The sequence below is a fragment of the Lonchura striata genome, chromosome 3 (assembly GCF_050655825.1).
Source record: "Lonchura striata isolate lonStrDom1 chromosome 3, ASM5065582v1, whole genome shotgun sequence".
Taxonomy (NCBI): Eukaryota; Metazoa; Chordata; class Aves; order Passeriformes; family Estrildidae; genus Lonchura; species Lonchura striata.
The window spans coordinates 62,836,368-62,855,091 of NC_140705.1; the positions used below are offsets into that span (position 1 = coordinate 62,836,368).

At 40.9% G+C, this 18,724-nt stretch overlaps 2 protein-coding genes across 32 annotated transcripts in view; one reads left to right on the top strand and one right to left on the bottom strand.

Annotated features, from left to right (window-relative positions):
• Positions 1-3,502, top strand: part of REPS1 (RALBP1 associated Eps domain containing 1) — a 63,772-nt gene extending 60,270 nt beyond the window's left edge. For all 21 annotated transcript variants that reach the window (XM_021553080.4, XM_021553089.4, XM_085575314.1 and 18 more), the window contains one exon: positions 106-3,502. In XM_021553080.4, coding sequence (XP_021408755.1) covers positions 106-174 — 69 coding nt within the window. In that variant the 3' untranslated portion in view covers positions 175-3,502. The remainder of the gene's footprint in view (positions 1-105) is intronic.
• A 3,706-nt stretch (positions 3,503-7,208) lies between these two features.
• CCDC28A (coiled-coil domain containing 28A) lies at positions 7,209-16,138 on the bottom strand. 11 transcript variants are annotated; one of them, XR_014953797.1, is made up of 7 exons: positions 15,477-16,015; positions 15,068-15,256; positions 12,354-12,517; positions 11,243-11,397; positions 10,588-10,610; positions 9,696-10,265; positions 7,209-8,522 (listed from the first exon to the last, which is right to left on the bottom strand). XR_014953797.1 is itself a non-coding variant. In XM_021553091.4 (6 exons), the coding sequence occupies exons 2-6, from the start codon at positions 15,223-15,225 to the stop codon at positions 9,382-9,384; spliced, it is 555 nt and encodes a 184-aa protein (XP_021408766.1). In that variant the 5' UTR covers positions 15,226-15,256; positions 16,046-16,138; the 3' UTR covers positions 8,708-9,381. The 11 variants fall into 11 exon arrangements, 10 of the variants coding, with proteins under 10 accessions (XP_021408766.1, XP_085431456.1, XP_077638267.1 ...); XM_021553091.4 differs by lacking the exons at positions 7,209-8,522; positions 9,696-10,265; positions 15,477-16,015 and adding exons at positions 8,708-9,436; positions 16,046-16,138; XM_085575330.1 differs by lacking the exons at positions 7,209-8,522; positions 15,477-16,015 and adding an exon at positions 16,046-16,138 and having other exon boundaries at positions 8,708-10,265.
• Between the last annotated feature and the right edge of the window lie 2,586 nt (positions 16,139-18,724).

An 18,724-nucleotide genomic window follows, 5' to 3' on the forward strand; every position in this document is an offset into this window, starting at 1 on the left:
CTAGAATATAAGTTATTTCTCAAAGTGAAGCAGATTTTGATTGCATGATGAAATTTTCAGTACTCTTTCTCTGTGGACTGTCAGTAGAAAATCTTTCTTTTACAGGATGTTCTTGAAGAGAGAATCTCCCTGGAAGTCCAACTGGAACAACTTCGACCCTTCTCTCACCTCTAAGCCTACTGCCGTTAACTGTGAATTTACTAATTTTGAAAGGGGTATTGGTTTCAAGGCCTATTTAAATATCCATGCATCTAGCTCAATGCACTCTATTCTACATTAAATGTTGTGGTTCTGTTTTGTCAGTTTGTCCACTTTTGTATTTTAAGTATTTTAATTTCCATACAGAGAGAAAGAAAAAAACAAACTACTTTTTCCTTGAATGTGACACTGCCTCTCACATCTTATTCTGTGGGCATCCGTGATCTTTGTTGGACTTGAGTTTGCAGAGTTTGTCGCCAAAATTTCCAACTGGAATTTTTTCATGGATTTTTTTTTCCTGTTGAAATATCTTTGCAGAAAATGTTTCCTGATCAGTTGATTTTAACCTTTAAGCACATAAACTCTTCATTCACTATGGCATTTATTTTATGGTGCCAGAAAAGAGACAAACTACTAATCTGTCATCAGCCAATGTTACTTCCCAAGCTGCCTTTGACAATTGGAAAGTTGTTCACCATTCTAAAAAGCCTGCCTCTTTGCAATTCCCCAGCTTACTCAGGTTGGGAGAGTTCTTGCAGGCTGTTTGCCATATCAACTGGATTGGATTTTGTGATTTTTGTTGCATACATTATAGAGTATGTAACCACAGATTGCCAGGTGTTCACATTTTATCCATTCATGATCCTGATTCAGCCGCATGCGTAGAAGCATTTATGGCACAACTGGTAGTCTGTCAAACAGGTCTTTAGTTCTCCCTTTTGTGAAAAGAGTTGGGTGTAGGTCCCAAACATTAATTGCACATTATCTAAGCACCACCTGTAATTGCATGTCTCACATGTTCCCTTTTAATAGCAGATCACATCCACCGGTCTTCACTATAACAAATTGTATTGTCAAGTAATGTGTCAATACCTCTATAAACTTCTAATTCCCAGCAAAAAAAAAAAAAAATATATATAAAACAAAAAAGGAACAGTTTTGCTTCTTAGGAATTCTGGGGTACCTTCTGTCATCTTGTTTCCAGGCCTTACTTCTCTGGCAAATAGACAGGCTTCACTATTAACAGAGTTCCTTGAGTGTATCTTACTCTTCAGGTTGATGTACTGTATTAGGATTTGTTGTATATTGTACGATACACACATTTTGATCTCATATGTAAATTTGCATTAATTGCTGACTAACAGCAGATATTCTATTTAATGGCTTCTTCTGGCTGTGGGATCATAGATGTTTAACTGCATGGATGTATCTCTGCAGAATCAGAACTAGCAACTGTGTGATTTTTACACCAATAAAACAGCACAATATTTTAATTTTGTTGATTCATCTTTACCTGGGAATTGAAACGCATTCATATAAGGGGAGGGTTTTATTACAGGTTTGCAGGTAATTTTTTTGTAATTTTGTGGCATGTACAAGAAGTGATTGATCGTAGTCTTTTGGCCATTTTCTTCCCTCATTTTTAGCTGTTGATCAGAAGTGATTCTCTTGGTAATCTGTGGCTATACTCCTTTTATATTCTCCTGTAAGCAAATTTAATACAAATGTAATTTCTGAGAAGTAAATGTTAGTATTGACTTGGGTCAAATATATTTATAGTTCTTTAGGCTTAATATCAGGTTTGATTTCCTCTAAAATTCCTTTAAAAATTAAAGATAAATCATCCTCTGTTAGCAGTCCTTAACATCGCTGTCTCACTTCTGTGCATAAATGAAATTCTCTTAACATGTGCTTCCCTTCCAAAAGGATAGGTCAAGTCAGATTTACCACTGGTTATGCTGTTACAGTGAAAAATAAGGATTTCTCTTTTTGGTTATCATAAACAGACGGGATAATTGCAGTGAATTTTTACTACTATAACTTTTTCAAATGTCATGGAAGTGTTGCAGATGGTTTATGTATATAATCTAAAGCAAAATTGTCTGGTATGAAAGGATGTCATAGTTGCATGAAAGATGGTAGTTTCTATTTGCATGTAAAGGGATTAAAAAATGATAGTTAAATGGTCACAAAGGTGGCATATAAATATTATTCAAAGTGCAAGGCTTGGACTTCAGAAAATTATGTACGAATAGGGAAATGTGAAGAAAAACTCAGCAAAACAAATGACCTCCCCCCAAGTAAACTAAAACTTTAAAGTTAATAGACCAATCACTTCTATTATAACTGACAAGTAGCAGGAACAGAGTGGGAAAAAGTTTTTCCCTTTTTTAAAAAGTGGGAAAAGTGAGTCACTTTTCACAGTTAAAGAATGTTGATCTTTTGAACCAACTGTATCTTGTCCATAGTTTATTTTAAAGTCTAAAATACATTTTAAAAATAGCACTATTTTCATATTAATATTTAAGTATTAAGCCTGTGTTTATAGCAACAGGCTTCTTAAATCAGAATTTAACATTTTAAGCTTAAATGTAAAAAGCTTTTTACATTCAAACGTTACATGTACATATGAATTTCTCTAACATCCATATCTTCGTAATAGAATGACAAATTAGTCTCAAGTGAAGAACTTTAGCAGCCTGAACCTTTTTGTGTCTTGCCAACAAGTCTGTTTTGAAGAATTTTATGGATTACTTTTAATGCATCATTCTGTACATTTTAAACCAGTTTTTCATTATCAGAAGACCTAACTGGAAAAACTACTTAATGTCTTAAGAGCATCACTGCCAATGATGTTCAGAAGTTACCTCATTTAGTAATGTAACCCAACTTTAATCCCCTATAAAATTATCTCCCTGTATTCTCTATTTCTTTGATCTTGATCCAGCTACTTGATACATTCTTTTGTATGAACTTAGATTGTAAGCTCTTTGGAGCAAGGAATTATGTACTGTACAAAAGAGGTGCTCTCTCTATTGCAAGTATAAATGTAGACTACTAAATAGTATGGAGTGTGATTCATGTACCCAGCTGGGATGGATGGACAGCAGCAGGCCTTTCCGAAACACCTGGGGAACGTTTTTCTCTGGACTTTTCCACTGGAAGAGTGTCTCTTCTCGTTTGATTTGCATTTCTTTTTTGTCTCCTAATAATGTGCCTCTTTCTTCATTCCACCTGCTTTGGAGTTGCTTTTTTCTCCATTCACTGCCTATCTTTGGACTGCAGAGAAGATTTCCAAAATGCAAAGGTAAAAAGCTGAAGCCGCTTTGCTTTGAGCAGTATTTTAAGTCTATCCAGTGTAAGCAAGTATTTTCAATTTTTTTGTACTTCACATGCACCTCATTTTCCTTGCAATTGTGATGAACTAGATGATCTCATATTACTGAAAATGTCTTACATGGGATAAACAAAGTTGAGGTTATAAAAACTTAAAGAAAATAAATTTGCAGCATTGTTTCTTGTGTGACATGTCTCTGTCCCTTATGGATGGGGTGTGCTGTGTTTCTCTACATTTAGGGCAGAGTTGAGAATTACTTTTCTGGTTTCAGCTGTGCAGTTTGTCTATAAATGTCACTTTATGGGTGGCCTAGCCTTAATCACTTTTTCCTAAAACAGTAAAAGATAGTAAATCATGGTCTTCTGACTCCCAGCTCATTCTAGTTTCTAGTGGAATGTAGCTTCATGAAATTGTATTGTGTTGCAAAAGCACATTACTTCTAATTGAATAATAACAATGCAGTTCTTACTCTGTGGGGAAGATGAAAAAATAACTTGTTTATTTTGAATATATTTGCATGCTTATGCAGCATGCTTGTCTTGCCGTGTATATTGATGTACCAATCTTTTATCATACAGCTGTCTAGATGAAAACACATGAAAACCAAGGACTTCATTATCTAATAACAAAAAAACCATTAAATGCTATGTTCTCTTAATAGTCTCAACAATGAACTAGGGATTGTACAGAAAAAATGTTAATGTTTTAATGTTTAAAATGAGACAATATAGGGTTGTCCTGCTAGTACACAAGCAAAATATAAACTTCACAGGAGTTTTTTAATTAATTGTTTTTGTTTGGGGACACGGAGGGGGAATTTGAATACTGGGTAATTTCAGTAATATTTCTTTAAATTGGCAACATGGGTTTTAAAGGTGCTGTTTTGTGCTTTAAAGGTAGATTGTACATTATTTGTACCTAAAGTATATATTGATTGTACAGTAGTTGTACCTAATTAACACACTGTTAGTGTGTTTCAAAGTGATTTCACAGTACCTTTTTCCACCCTACTGATATATAGGTATTCAATTATTGTCCAATATTTTTGTCCAAAACAGTATTAGTTATAATACTAAAAAAATTGGTGTTGTGACTCTATGAAATACAAAGTTTATGATCTCACAGCTTAAATACAAAGCATTAAGAAGACTCTTAATACTGTTCACTACACTTCACCAGCATACTGAGCTTCAGAAAGCTAGATTAATTCTGTTTCATCTCTGGTAGAATATATTCTTGACACTATCACTCTTACAGATACTGATTCATTTAATCTGGAAGCAGCTAAAATTACTTGTTTTGTTCTTGTTTATGAGTGGCCTATGAAATTACCAAAATGTCATAGATAGTTAAAGCAGTTTAAGCTGACTTTCAGTGGTATGTTGATGGAAACCCGAATTTTGGCAACAGTGCTGTTGAACCATGTGTGGCTGTATGGCTTCCCAGTCTGCAGAGGAGCTCACAGAGATGGGAGGTACATCATACTCTGCAGTGCACTTGCACTCTTTGGTGTATCCCTTACAGCTGTAGTGGTGCCTCTTGCTTTCTGTCACTTAGCCTCAGAGGTCTGACTGCATTTCCTCTTTGGCTCAAGTGAGGCTGCATTTAAGCTGACTGGAATGGAACACATTCATTGTAAGAAACTGCACTCTGCAACAGAACTGTCTTCTACAAAGAGCCTGTGAGTTTTAGTATCCAACCAAAAGGCAAGTAAGGAACACTAGCATTTGAAAGATTGGTTGCATATTGAGAAAATAAATTGATTTCATATTGGAATCAGTTATTTTCCTGACAGCTGGAGGAGCAGGAAGTGGAATAAGCATTACAAAAGCTGCTGTGGACACTCACCTAAGGGCTTCTGAAGGCCTAGCATCCCTGACTGGTTGTGTCAGACTTAGCAAGAAATTTATGTATAGTAAGGAGTTTCAGCAATATATGATTTCTCTGCAGAAGGCAAAGGAAGTATTTTGGGAATCCCTGTATTAACTTAGGTATGTGTTTCATTAAATGCTGTGAAATTTAGCACTCTAGTAAGTGCTTTTGTGCCTTATTTTGCATAGCTTGAGCTAATAGCAAGCTTGAGTTAATCAAGGTGTGGAAATACAGAGTGAAGAATACAGAGTTGAATACGTAAGAAAAAGATCAAAGGAATTTTGTAGGAAGCTGTAATTCATTGTATTCTATCAGAAAATGCAGAAGGTGCCATGCCTTGAGCATGTTGTTTTTTCTGTTACATATCCTGCCTTTGGAAGAAGAGTGGTTCCATTTATAACAAGCCTTTCTTCTAGAGCTTCAATCCTGTGTCTTTCACTGCCCTTGTGAAGGAACATGGCCACCTGCCTTCTTGTCCAAAGGAACCAAGAGATCATAGACCAATCAGGAGGTCCTTTTGCTGCAGAAGGGTACCTAAAAAGCATGCATTCCCTAGTTTACTTTGCATGTAACCTTTTGGGATAAAGTAAGTAAAGCAAGAATGTTCTGTGGAAAACCAGTAATTATTCACATAATTTTTTTCAAAATTAAGAGGCTGGTAATTTTGACAGGTTCTATGGTTTTCACAACATTGCCTCCATAGTGACTTTGTTAACCAAAAAACATGCTAAAATGGATACTGTCTCAGAACTTCTAATGTCAAAAGTACCAATTTTGTCAGCGTTTTTCATCCTTTTTTCCTTTATCTTTCTTTCATGTATGCACTGCAGTTTTTAGAGTTCTGTATAATATTTCTTGTATTAGTTAGCACTTGCTGAACTGTTGGACTGTATCTGTTCTAGTACTTTGGCTTGATGCTGCAATATTGCATTGATTGGGGTGATCAAATAATTTGCAAACTACTCATTCACTCTGGTCTCAGTCTCTCAGTTTGTTGGGAATTGTTCTTGGTTATTTCTGTTCTGGTTTTCACTGGTTTAATATGATTAAGGAGCTGTAAGTTGGAGATCTCATATTAATCTTAGTATTTCTAATTAGTGGGAAAATTATACTCTATTACAATGACTAATTTTTATGATTCAAAATTTATATCTAACATCAACTACTAAAAACGTATTTTCTTTCTTTTTTTTACTTGGGAGAGAGAGATGTACAGCTCTTGTGGATGTGTGCCACAAGTCTCTTTGTAAAGCTTTATTTCAGCAAAGTTCAGTGCTGATTCACAATATCTGGTGTCATTGCAGAATCAATCTTTCCCAGAGGAGTACTTAATTTGACATGTTTCCTCCTTGGTATTTTCCTGTTTGCTTCTGCTACCAGACAAGTCCCTGGGATTGCAGGTGTGCTCCAGTTGACCCAGCACAGCTGAGAGCAGCAGAGGACCTTTACCACCACCCTGTCCCTCTGACCTCTGCATCTCATCCCATGTCATGGCAGCAACAAGTCTGGGACTGTCCCAGTCCCCCTTCACATCTATTGTAAAGCTCTGTCAGTGAGTCCTGCTACTTCCCAAGCAAAGACTCTCTTCCCTCAGCAAAAAGGATACATCCCATCAGGGGATGCAGCAGCCCTGGTGCTGCATAGCTAATTGCACTGTCAAAAACCCCAAAATTTTGGCAGTGACACCAGCCATGAAGCTGTGCACTAATAGACTCAGCCCATCTGTTTCTTCCAGTGTTGTAGCCTTCAACTGGAAGTACAGAGGAGAATGAAACTTGTGCCCCAGATTCCCCACAGTGACGCAGCCAAGAGCACCTTCTTCCAAACACCAAACCCATTCATCAGTGTGAGTTTTTAAACCACAGCACTGGCCTAAACTCACACTGATAAACATATTAAACACTTAATACACTTTAATCTCCATAAACAACTCTTCAGGAAACAACATAATAGAAAGTGACCTCATTTTCTGCAGTCGCTTGCATACTTTTCTAATTAAAAAAGACTTTCCACAAATATGTTACAGTAGATTTTTTTTCTTTTCCTGCAGGAGCACAGAAATGTGATTAAGTCATTACCACATAAGAGTTCAGTATCTCAAAAGTCTTGCTACAAAATTTTCTTGTATGAATCCAGAAGTTAATAATTAACAGACTGTGTTAAAGACACAAAGTTGTATCCAGGAGGAGGTAAGGGAAAAAGAATTTCTCAATTATTCGCAATTAATGCATTCTTTGTGGCTTGTAAATGCCTGTGGGCTTAAAGTGATAGAAGAAAAAGGGGCTAATTCTTGTACAATTCTAAACAGCTGTTTGAGAAAGGTCTTAGTTTGTGTCTGTATCTCAAATTATACCCTCTGTCCTTGCATAAATTGCTACAGAAACAAGATCAAGACATCCAACATGTTTGTAACTGATTTGAAATGTGTTTGAAATAATAAGCTTAAGCAGTTTGATGTCAGAGCCCAAAAATGGGAAAGAGCTGCCTCTAATATAGAATACCTAAACTCTAAAATTAAGTGTGGTTACGGACAAGTGTGCGTTACAATGCTGCGATACACTGCACTTGCTGGCCAGAGGCTGCTAGTGAGCACACCTCTGCTCCTGCATCCAAGTGAGCTGCAAGAATACAATTTTTTTTGTATAACTGCAGCTCTATTAGTGACTTTTGCCACACCTGGTATGAAGCATAAGGCTAAAAGATGCTACTTTTTTGCTTGTTGTTCAGAAGTCTACCTAGAAACAATGGCTTAGTGCTGATGTAAGGTGCTGTGCAGAAATGATAATTACCCAATTATTGGTCAGAGGTGTGTGTGTGGAGAGCAAACATCAACCTTGGCTTCACTCTGTGAGAAGCTTTTTGTATTCTAGTTCTCTTAAGCTTACTTTGGATTTCACAATATCACAGGTACGTGCCCAGCTGCAGGCAGGGACTCCCAGGTACACTTACCAGCACACAAACTCCTGGAGAATCTTGGCAACGAAGGAGATAAATTGCTTAAAGAACAAGAACAACCTGAGGGGACAACCACTGGGCTGCCTACTGGTTTGTAAATCATGGAGATTTGCATGATAGGTGAGGCAGGGAATTTGAGGCTGAATCTGTGGTGGTTGAAGGATCCTTCTGTCCCAGTGTGCTGCAGGCTTGGTGCTGCACAATCCAAAACTACATGTTGTGGCTGAAGGAGCCTCTTCTCCAAAGATACTTAACAAAATCTATTCCTTGGCCACAGGCCCAACCTGGGCTGATGAAAGCTTTCTGCTCAGGCAGAAGGATAAAGATTCCATTCCTTGTTCAGTAAGCGTAAAATCAGTGTGGAATCTGAATGAATTACCTAAAAATGGAATATAAAATAAATCTAGAACCAAAGGCATGGTTTGATGGACTGAGATAGAAATTTTGGATCTAAAACCAGCCTGATTTTACACTAATACAGATTTTTTTTTTATCTCTGGCTGTGCACAGAAGGTTCATACCAATTAATAGTAACCTATTTACAACATCAGAGTAACTACAAAATTGATTATCCTGGATTTATTGAACAGTAACTACCCGATTTTGGAGTTTCACAATACTTAATTTATGTAGACTATTAGCATGCATGCTAATTTTAATTTGGTGAGATGTTATAATTATTCATAGTAACGAAAAAAATGTAAACTCTGCAAACACTTGCACAACGCTAAAGCTCATCTTCCTAACACAGCCAAACCAGTAGCAGCTTCTGCAAGTGAAACATCATATATTTAAAACTTTTCACTTTATTAACAAAAAATTAATCTGTGGTATCACTCATCAACAAAACACTAAAGAGACAGTGAGCAGATTGTCTGTGTAATAATCAGAAAGGCAGTATTATCACTACCTTTATAAAAACTGGAGAAATGCCCATGAACTTAAATACATGTACCACTTGCAGCCACATGGGCACTCAGCAGAAGAAATATATTTCCAGGTTTCTCCAATTTTTCTGTTAAGTAAGGCAATAATAAAATCACAATTAACTACAACTCTAGGTACTGAGCCCTGACATAATGCAGTGCAGAGGAATGTGCAAAATAAACACCTGGATTTGCACTTTGATTTTGTTGTGTAAAATTAAAAACAACACAAAGTCACAACTCTTCTTGATTCCATTATCCAGAAAAACAAAAGCCAAGCTGAAGAATCCAGATTGACAAAGATGTTCTCTCTCAACCTGTGGTACCATTTGGAATATCTTGAGCATCGGCTAAATGTAGTTTTTGGCTGAAGCAAATCATTAAGGAATAACACTTTTACATACATATAAGGCATAAACAAGACAGCACTGTTATGAAACTGCTTACTCTGGGGTATGCACCAGTCCAGACAAACTCTGTTCTGGTGAGTCCTACGCTAGTTCCCCACCAGTAGATTCATATTTCTCAATGAGACTTCAGCATTAGATACCTGCAGTACTAGCCTGGGGATCAAGGCAATGGCAAATTATTTTTATCTCTATTACATATTATCACATTCCACTTACCCTCTTTATGAAGTCTGCCTTAAACAGCTTTCCATGGATATGCAGGGAATGTAGATACCAGTGCAGGATCTTAAGCCCCAAAAACTAGAGCCTCACTTCCTCAATGCATGCCAAGTGTTTAACAACAGAAATAACCAGATTGCAGAGCAAACGGAGTGCTGCACTCCTCCACTGCCATCCTGGCTTATCAAAAGCACAGTGTGAAAGACAAGCTGAGACATTCAGCTCTTTCTTCTCTGTGGGCTCAGAGCACACATTTGTTCAGTTACCTAAGCTCTGGATGAAGTATCTGACCCTAGAAATAAAAAATCAGGTCAGTTGACTCTCCACAGTCAGACGGGGATAAATGACCACACATATTTTTAGAAAAAAAAAACCAAAATTTTTCACTTATCAGTGGGACACATGCCTCTGAATATTGTTGTAGGAATATTTCTATGGATGTTTGTTCCAGAATGTCTCATGCATATAGAAAGGACCCTGCTGCTGATGGGCTTTGCCACTGACAACGCATTGTGGTACACAAGTGGTACGTGGTAGCTAAATAGATCACCAGATGAAAAAAACAACCTGTAATTAGATGTGTTAAGATATATTCACTTATGTATTGGAAGAACCTAAACATCAATGATGTATTACAGTATTAATTTAAAAGCACAGCATCACAATTAACTACAACTTGGGGTACTGAGCCCTCACATAATGCAGTGGTCAGTGGAATATGCGAAAGAAACACCTGGATTTGCACTTTGATCCTTTGTTGTGTAAAACTAAAAAAACAACACAAAGGCAATTTGACTCTTGTAAAGACATCAGTTACTTGGGAAACACACTGCAATTTGACTACAGTTAGTAATTATGATGCAAAATAAACATTTTAGAAAAAGGATACATAGATGAATTTAGTTCTTCTAGCTGCAATATAAATGTAGAAATTATGAAAAATGGCACTTCTGTTAGTCAAAGAAATGTAACAATTATGCTGGTATGCTGAAATAAATACATTAAAATAATGAAGGAAATAACTAATCGTTTGGGCTGAAATGTATGATTTATTACAAAAATCAAATCAAACCTACACTGAATTCTACACAATGACCTAAGTTCCAAATTAAGTTTAAATTTGCTGAGGTCAAGAAATTTAAAGAAATTTTAACAGTTATGGTTTTTATGGAAGCACATTAGACAAAGTGTAGAATATACAGATCTATCCTTGTTATGTGTCACCTCCCCCAAATGTAGGAGGATGGACTGAAGGGAAAATGGCTGTAGCTCCCTAAGCTGTCCATGGGCTGTCCCTAAGCAGGCTGATGTGCTCAGGTAGCTTGCAGCCAGCCTGCTCCCTGCCCCAAAGCAACCAGCAGCTGTTACAAAGGAGAACAACTCCTGTGTTTTCTCAAAACCAAGAGGTGGGCAAGGCACATCTTGGTTCACTGAAGAGCTACATTCTCCTCAAGAGAGAGAGCTCTGCACACAGGAGTGGCATTTTCCTGAACTGAGCTTTGCTGTGGGCTAAGTTCTATGATTTCTGCCTTCCCAGTACTTACATCTGACAGCAGTCTATCCAGGTTGGAATCACTGGCTAGTTTTCTTTTATCTTCAGGGAGTTCTTCCATCTCCCCATAGAGCTCCAGATTGAGGCGAGCAAGTTTCTCCTGCATGCTCCGCACATGCTCCATCTGCTCTATGGAACATTCATTTCCTAAAAGAACAAGCAAAAACTTTATATAAAGAAACCCAAGAGAGAAAATGAAGGTGTGAAGATGCAGCTTTTTACATCAAAGAGATGCAGCTTTTTACATCAGAGAATTTTATCATCGATTTTACAAGTACATTTGCTTTCTCGATGATTTCTCACTGTTTCACTATTGAAGTTTCTATCATCCCATTTGTTGTGTTGTGCTGAATTTACAATGCCTATCCAATGTTCTCAGGGTTTTTTAGAATGCATGTTTTTTCTATACTCCTGAATTTTTCTCTGATTAAGTTAAAAAACAGGGCCTTTCTGAAGATTTAAAATACAGTCAAGAACACCTTTCCAATTCTGATTTCTCTAGTGTTTGCTTTCTTGGAACAGATGGCTGATATAATACAAACCTCTCAGATTCTTTTGTAAAATCAGTATGGAATTGACATGTTGACCTAACACTATACTTGAAAAAGTACACATGCATTTTTCTATACAAGGGAGAAAAGAAAGCAAAAATGTGCAATATTTATTCTAAAACCTCCATCAACTCTGAGGCTGTAAAAATATTAAGAAGCTCAGACAGAAGAGCAACCTGGTAAAATGCAGCTTGCACTGAATTTCATAACAGTTGTTACCAATAGTCTTAAATGTTCATATGCAACAAAACTGGGTGCTAATAACAGTTATTTCTTCCTACATAAATAAGTGATTTTAAACTTGGTATGTTAAGGAAAGGTGCTTCCCTGCTGGAAGGAATAATGAAATGACATATGAATAATGTTAAAACACAGACAACCTTACAATGGGACTTTAATTTTAAAAGGCAGTAAGATGTATTAATTATGTTGATTTCATGTGGCAGAGTCCAACTGAGAGCTGGTAGTCTGTCCATGCAGCACACTTGTTTGCAAATGTTACCACTGTACTATAAAAAACAGCTATTGTACACACACAATTCATGCACTTACCAAATGCCTGAAGTTTGCCAGAGTGGAAGTCATTCAAGAGACTCAGAAGTCCCCTTTCCATTTCCTGGACATCTGATACATCTGTGAGAAAAGAATGCTGGATTGGTGCTGCCTGTGCCCCTTTTGCTTCACCTCCTGGAGGTTTGGCTTTCTCTTTGATTACGCTAAAAAAAAAATTGAACAAAACAAATATTGCCTCCTGCTTTCAATTTCACTGTAAATTTGAAATGTAAGGAAATGTACATCTGAGCTTTGAAAATTAAATGGGAAATACATAGTGTATATTTCAGTCACTGTTTTCCTGCTCATAGTAGGAACCACACATCCGTGATGGTCATCTTAGTAATCTAAAGTAGGCCAACATTACCCAGCAGTGACACGTAGGGCATTAGCACAGAAAACACCTCTAAGATCATCAAATCCAACCATTAACCCAGCACAGCCATGTTCACCACTAACCCACATCCTCAAGCACCACACTCAGGATTTTTTAACATTTCCAGGGATGGTGATTCCACCACTTTCCCAGGCAGACACTATCTACATAAAATGACCCAAAAAGCATCTGTAACCCAGAGCGAAAACCCTTGAAAAATCATACTCGCCTCTTGTCACAAACATCTATAGACTCCAACCCATATGGAAAGCAGCTGGCTATAAGCTTTGGAAGGTGACCTTGCCTCCACATAAATTTTCTTAGAGCTCTTTCTTTCAATCCACAAACAACATCCTAATTTTGTAAAGCTCACCATCAAAACCACTCTCCCATTACTCTAATGTACCAAATAATACTAGTCAATACCCAAACATCAAATTGCTAAAAATACTCTACAGCCCTTCCTGCAAGAAAACCATCAAAATTCCTGGATCTTCCATACACTTTTCTCTAGACATAACATTTATTCAGAGCACCATGTGCCCACAGAAACTACATGAATTAAAATTAATAACCATTTTAAATCCCCATGAACACACAACCAATATGGAAACTAAAAACACAGCTACCAGTGAGAAGCAGCATGTTCCATCTCTGATCCAGAGACAGACAGACAGGCTGCATCCTAACACAGTTTCGGTAGGAGGCTGTCCTGCAGCCTTGTGAGCAATCTGTTCAGAACCTGATGTTCTGATCCAGTGAAAAAATCTGAGCCTAAAAAATTAATTTAGAATACTATGGGATATTAAAAAAATACCACAGATTTAAAAGAGAGACTTTATTTAATTAGTGAAGATTAGGGGGTTTAAAGCATAGTAAGCCCTACCCTCCCCATGCTCTGCAAATTCTGTCTTTCTTACAGGAAATAATAATTCTTTGTCCAGCCCAAGAGCTTCTGTAGTCTATAAAACATCATATAGACTATATGCTATAAAAACAACCAGCAGTCCAACAATCACCATATCCAGTTCAACTCAGAGCATCTCAATTTAGGTTCTGTTTCAATTTCAGACTAAATGGTTTGTACAACAGACAGGTCATCCATTTTTTCTACCCCATTCTTTTAATAAAATATATTATTGGTCTTGTAAAACCTACTTCATTGGCTTCTTGCAGATAAAGTGAAAATTAATTAAACAGTCTCACTCCATTATCACAACAGCAGTTCATCCTCACATTACTATGTCAATTACCTCTCTTGCTTGAAAAGTTCAAATAATTCTCTGTATCAGCACTGCTTGGTAAGTTTAGCAATAGTGCCAGAATGGCCAGAACTTACAGCAAAAAGGACATTTTTTTCTCTAGACAATCCTGTGGACTGCAAGAAATTAATTTCTAGTAAATCCCAGGAGAATGCTGAGACTTGAGTAGACTGTTCAGTCAACTGCAGAAGCCACCAATTTATAGCACATTAGTATTTACTAACATTTCCTTCTGAGTATTAATACAGTTTTCCTAAAAATAATGTATAGACTTTACACTGCAGAGATTAATTATTTATCATGTCAATACTGCATCCTTCAAACAGACTCTCTATGCTGATGCTGACAGTTCTATATTTAATCTTCAGCTAAAACTCAGAGGTCAGTGAATTCTGCTGCCTCTCTCCAGCTAACATTTCACTTTAAAATTCTTCATTTACTTATCTACTGTGTCTGCCACAGCCAAGAAACACATTTCCTAACATGCAGGTAAATTAATGTTCTCAAACTGAAACCAACATATCATCAACAAAAACCACAAACTAGTCTGATGCGATACTTTCTGAAGAACTGAATGTTTCTCTTTACTCAAGATGCTGCCCCAGCTGAGAGGTCCCCAATTACAAAACACCTAGAAATTCCAGTTCCAGCTCATCCTATTCAATTTATGTTCTTCATTTCCTGCCATACTTGTCGGTTCCAACCTTGTGTCATGTAATATTTTATTTGTTGTTCACAGCTGTGCATCTGGAGCTCTGCTATCTATGATGCCCAAGCCTGATCACCCAACCAGTCACATCAGGCTATATTCAGCTAAATTGTTGTTGGTGTGGGTCTACAACATTGTGTAACATTTCATTAAACTTACAGGAAGAGTGTAATACACCTTCCTTTGCTGTAAAATAACCATTATATTGCATTAAACACAAATCATGTTGCTAACAAAGACACATCATCAAAACTTTTCACAAGTCTGAAATTCTTCTGTCACAGTCTGAACAACCTTTAGACTGTCTTAACATTGCTAAGTTTCTGGCTCTCACTTCCTGTAAAGTCTGCAAATGCCCCGAACTTACCGTTTTAACTTTGGTTTTTGTACGGCAGGCTGTGGGGCAGGGTTGGAAAAGGCTGTACTTTTACTGACTGGCACTGAGCTTTTCTTGGAGTTAGCAACCTGAGCAGAGTGACTGGAAGATGATTTGGGGCTCCTCCTCTTGATCTTCCTTTCTTCCATTTCTTCCAATTTACTGCATCTAGACTACTGTCTTCATAGGGAAGAAAAGAAAGTGAGAAAAAGAAAAATTAAACTGGCATTCACAATAAAAGCAAGTAGAAAGACAGCTCGTGGAAATGACACTTATAGTTCCTTCAGAGACGAGCACTCATTTCTGAGAACAAGGGAACCCAGTTTTTAAGAGAAGATGCCCTGGCCTGCTTGATGAGCGGAAAAAGTAGGAGTTAAAACTTCCATCAGCCAGCAGGTACCTGCAAATGATCTCAAGCATCGTGTCCCGTGGATTACGGCTAGGAAACACCACGACTGCTTGGGCCCACGGCAGGCAAAACACCTACAGCACGGGGACGCTGCGACGCACCCGTGGCACAGAACCTCCCCGCGGTGGAAGCCTCGGCCGACGCCGAGCGGCTGCGGCGGCGCAGCAGTTCCGCAGCCGCGCACTTGGTCTGGCTTGCAGCGCTCGGCGCTGCTCGCTGTTACCGCCGCGACGCGCCCGTCGCGTTGCGATTCCTCCTGCCGCCACCGCCGGGCCCTGCCCGGCTCGGCAACGCAGCCCGCGCTGCGCGGGCCCGGCGAGGAGCCTCCGACACCCGTTACACCCCGGGGGCCGCGACCTCGCCCCGGCGCCATCGCGGGCCCGCCGCTACCTCGCGGGATGAGGGGACGGCCGCGCGCAGCCCGGGCAGCCGCGTACCGCCCCTCGTTACGGCGGAGGCTCGGGAGGCGGGCACCGAGGGGGCACCGAGGGGGGCAGCGGGGGAATCGCGGCGCCTCCCCGCCCGGCCCCGGCCCCGCGCCCGCCGGCCCCGCCCCCTACCTGAGGGGAGCCCCGCCCCCGCGGCGCGCGCGGACCCCCGCGGCAGCGGCCGGCTCGTCCCGGCGCGCGGATCACGTGACGGCGGCGCGGCCCGGCGGCGCGGCGAGGTGCATTGTGGGAGACCCGCCCCAAGGCACCACCTCCCCCGCGGGCGGACTACAGCTCCCAGAAGCCCTCGCGGGGCGTGCGGTGGCCGTCAGGACCGGGGGTTTCTCCTGGAATATCTGATCCAAGTCCACACGTGTTAAAACACGCGGGGAAAACCACCGCGCTGCCGACCCGGTTCTTTTCGCGGCTTACACCCTGCTCACTCCACCTCCTGCCTGTAATTACACTCCACCCACAACCCGCTGTATAGGGAATAGGCCTCAGCTGCCTTTGCTTCTTAGTGCTTCGCGGAGCACCGGGCACCTCAAATTAAAGGTTCACACGGTGTGGAAAATCACAGAGTCATTAGGGATGGAAGGCACTTCCGGAGATCATCCGGTCCCACGGCCGTGCGAGGCAGGGTCCCCTGGAGCAGGTGACAGGGAACGCGCCCAGGTGGGGTTCGAGTGTCTCCAGAGAGACTCCGCCACCCCCCTGGGCAGCCTGGTCAGGGCTCTGCCGGCATCGGCTGAGGAGGCTCTGCCTCGTGCTCAGGTGGAACTTCTTGCTTCACTTTGTGGAGCCCTCATCAGGCTCCTGACTAATTTGTAGCCTTTGTTACCTGTGTGTATTAGCAAAGTTTACAGCCACTTGAACTGTGCTTATACAGGTGGCAGCTGAGCCCGCCGGGAAATGATCCCTCAGATATTACAAGGCACCGCTCTCTCCAGATACGGTCAGCAACAGGAATTCTCCCCAAGAGCGCGTGCTGGAAGAACTCGGTATATTCACATGGAGCTATATGGGCTAGCAATGCTGCCGGTGGAACAGCAAGCTTCAGACGACAAGAGGACACAGTATTAAGCTGAGCCAAGGCGAGTTTCGGTTGGACCTTAGGAGGAATTTCTTCACAGAAAGGGTGCCTAGACATTGGAATGGGCTGCCCTGGAAGGCGGTGGAGCCACCGTCCCCGGAGGTTGTTAAGGTGAGACTGGGCGGGGCACTGAGCGCCATGGTGTAGTTGACAAGGCGGTGCTCGGTGGCAGGTTGAACTCGACTATCTCAGAGGTGTTTCCAACCTAATTGTTTCCGTGCTCCCGTAGCCCTGGGGCGAAGGCTGGGAGGAGAGTGGAGCGGTCGGCAGAGGGGCCATCCCCCCGGCGGCACATCCACTCGCGGCGCGCCGCTGCCACCCGCAGGGACACGGCGGGACGGCCCCGGCAGTGCCGGGCCCCGCCCGCAGGGGGCAGCGCTCCCGCGCTCCGCCGCTCCCGCCCCGGGCCCGCCCCTGCTCTCCCGCCGAGGCACCGCGGTCGGGAACGGGCATGGGCAAGGGGGACACATCCTCGGCCCCGCGACAGATATGCCCGGACCGGCTGCACAGCGAAACCAGGAACCCTCTGCCACGCTGAGCTGGATGCAGATCTCGGTGTCATTTCCGACCTGGATTTCAGTCCTGAGTAGTTGGCTTGCAGGAGCTTAATTTTCAAGGCAGGCAGTATAATTAGCAGTGTGCCTACCTAGCCTGAGTAATTAATGAGTTCAGCCCCACCAAGTCTATTTTCTGGTGCTGCTGCTATTGCATTTCTGGTCATCACTTCTCACCTCAGTGCTCCGTGCCAGTCGTGGTTTTGTGGACTTGAATGGTTGGCGTACCTTTCCTACCTATGGCTGATAGCCTGAGCTCTTTACCCCCCACAAGACAGTAGTTTGTGGCCTAGAGAAACGAACTTGCCAACTATCTCTGCAACTTGTCAGCTTGAATTTCTTAAACCTGCAATGAGATCTTATTTTGACTTGAGAAGCGTGTTGTTCATTATGGTGTGTGTTGTGATGAAAACTCTCAGACATTATTCCCGCACCAGCTGTGAGGGGTGGTATAATCCCCACTACCCACAGTGAAAAAACATTGACCAGATGCTTTACTGGTGTTTGCAAGGGCGCATCTTGGTATGAAGCTACACCATGACTTAACAATAACTTAATGCAGCACCTAGAATGCATCCCTACCTCTGTCTAACCTGCCCATGATACCAAGAGAATGTTTCTCCAGTCGTACCCTGATATGGAACCTTTTTATGGACCTTGAATTCCACTATTAAATAGCAGTGTCTATTAAACAGCAAGGCTGTTAAATTGCAGTGTCTCATTAAGACTTGGATGGGATGTTACAGCTATGACACTCAGTGGCCACTTGGAGACCCAAAAGGAGATTGCATTTGAAGCGATTCTCAGGTGAATGACAGGGACCAAATGTGCACTGAAGGTCAGCCTATAGTCAAAGTAATTCCTTGCAGCAGGACACGGTCTCAGTCTGAGGAGCTGGATCAGTTCTGATACATTATGACCAGTGTTGTTGAAAGAGGTATGTGGTAGACTAGTGATACACTGTGATACACAGAGCTCACTTGTGGGAATAAACAACCTGAGGGTGTTTGCATGTAAGCAACTGAGAAGAAAGAATTTATCTCTGTAACGCTGCAGATGCATTACACAAAAAGGCAGTGGTACAAGACTTAAGGGACAGGTAGAGAAGCTGAAACAGTTGATTCTGTAATACAAAGGGCTTCTGATATCTGTTTTGGCATGTGT

Bases quoted from the DNA above. Each gene is read 5' to 3' on its own strand.
- CCDC28A (XM_085575330.1), bottom strand. From the start codon at position 15,225: ATGGAAGAAAGGAAGATCAAGAGGAGGAGCCCCAAATCATCTTCCAGT. The intron at 12,518-15,067 runs GTAAGTTCGGGG...TTTTTTTTTTAG, and splicing joins CAAAAACCAAAGTTAAAACG to CGTAATCAAAGAGAAAGCCA. The intron at 10,266-10,587 runs GTATCCTTTTTC...ATCTAATTACAG, and splicing joins GAAGAACTAAATTCATCTAT to GTTGTTTTTTTCATCTGGTG.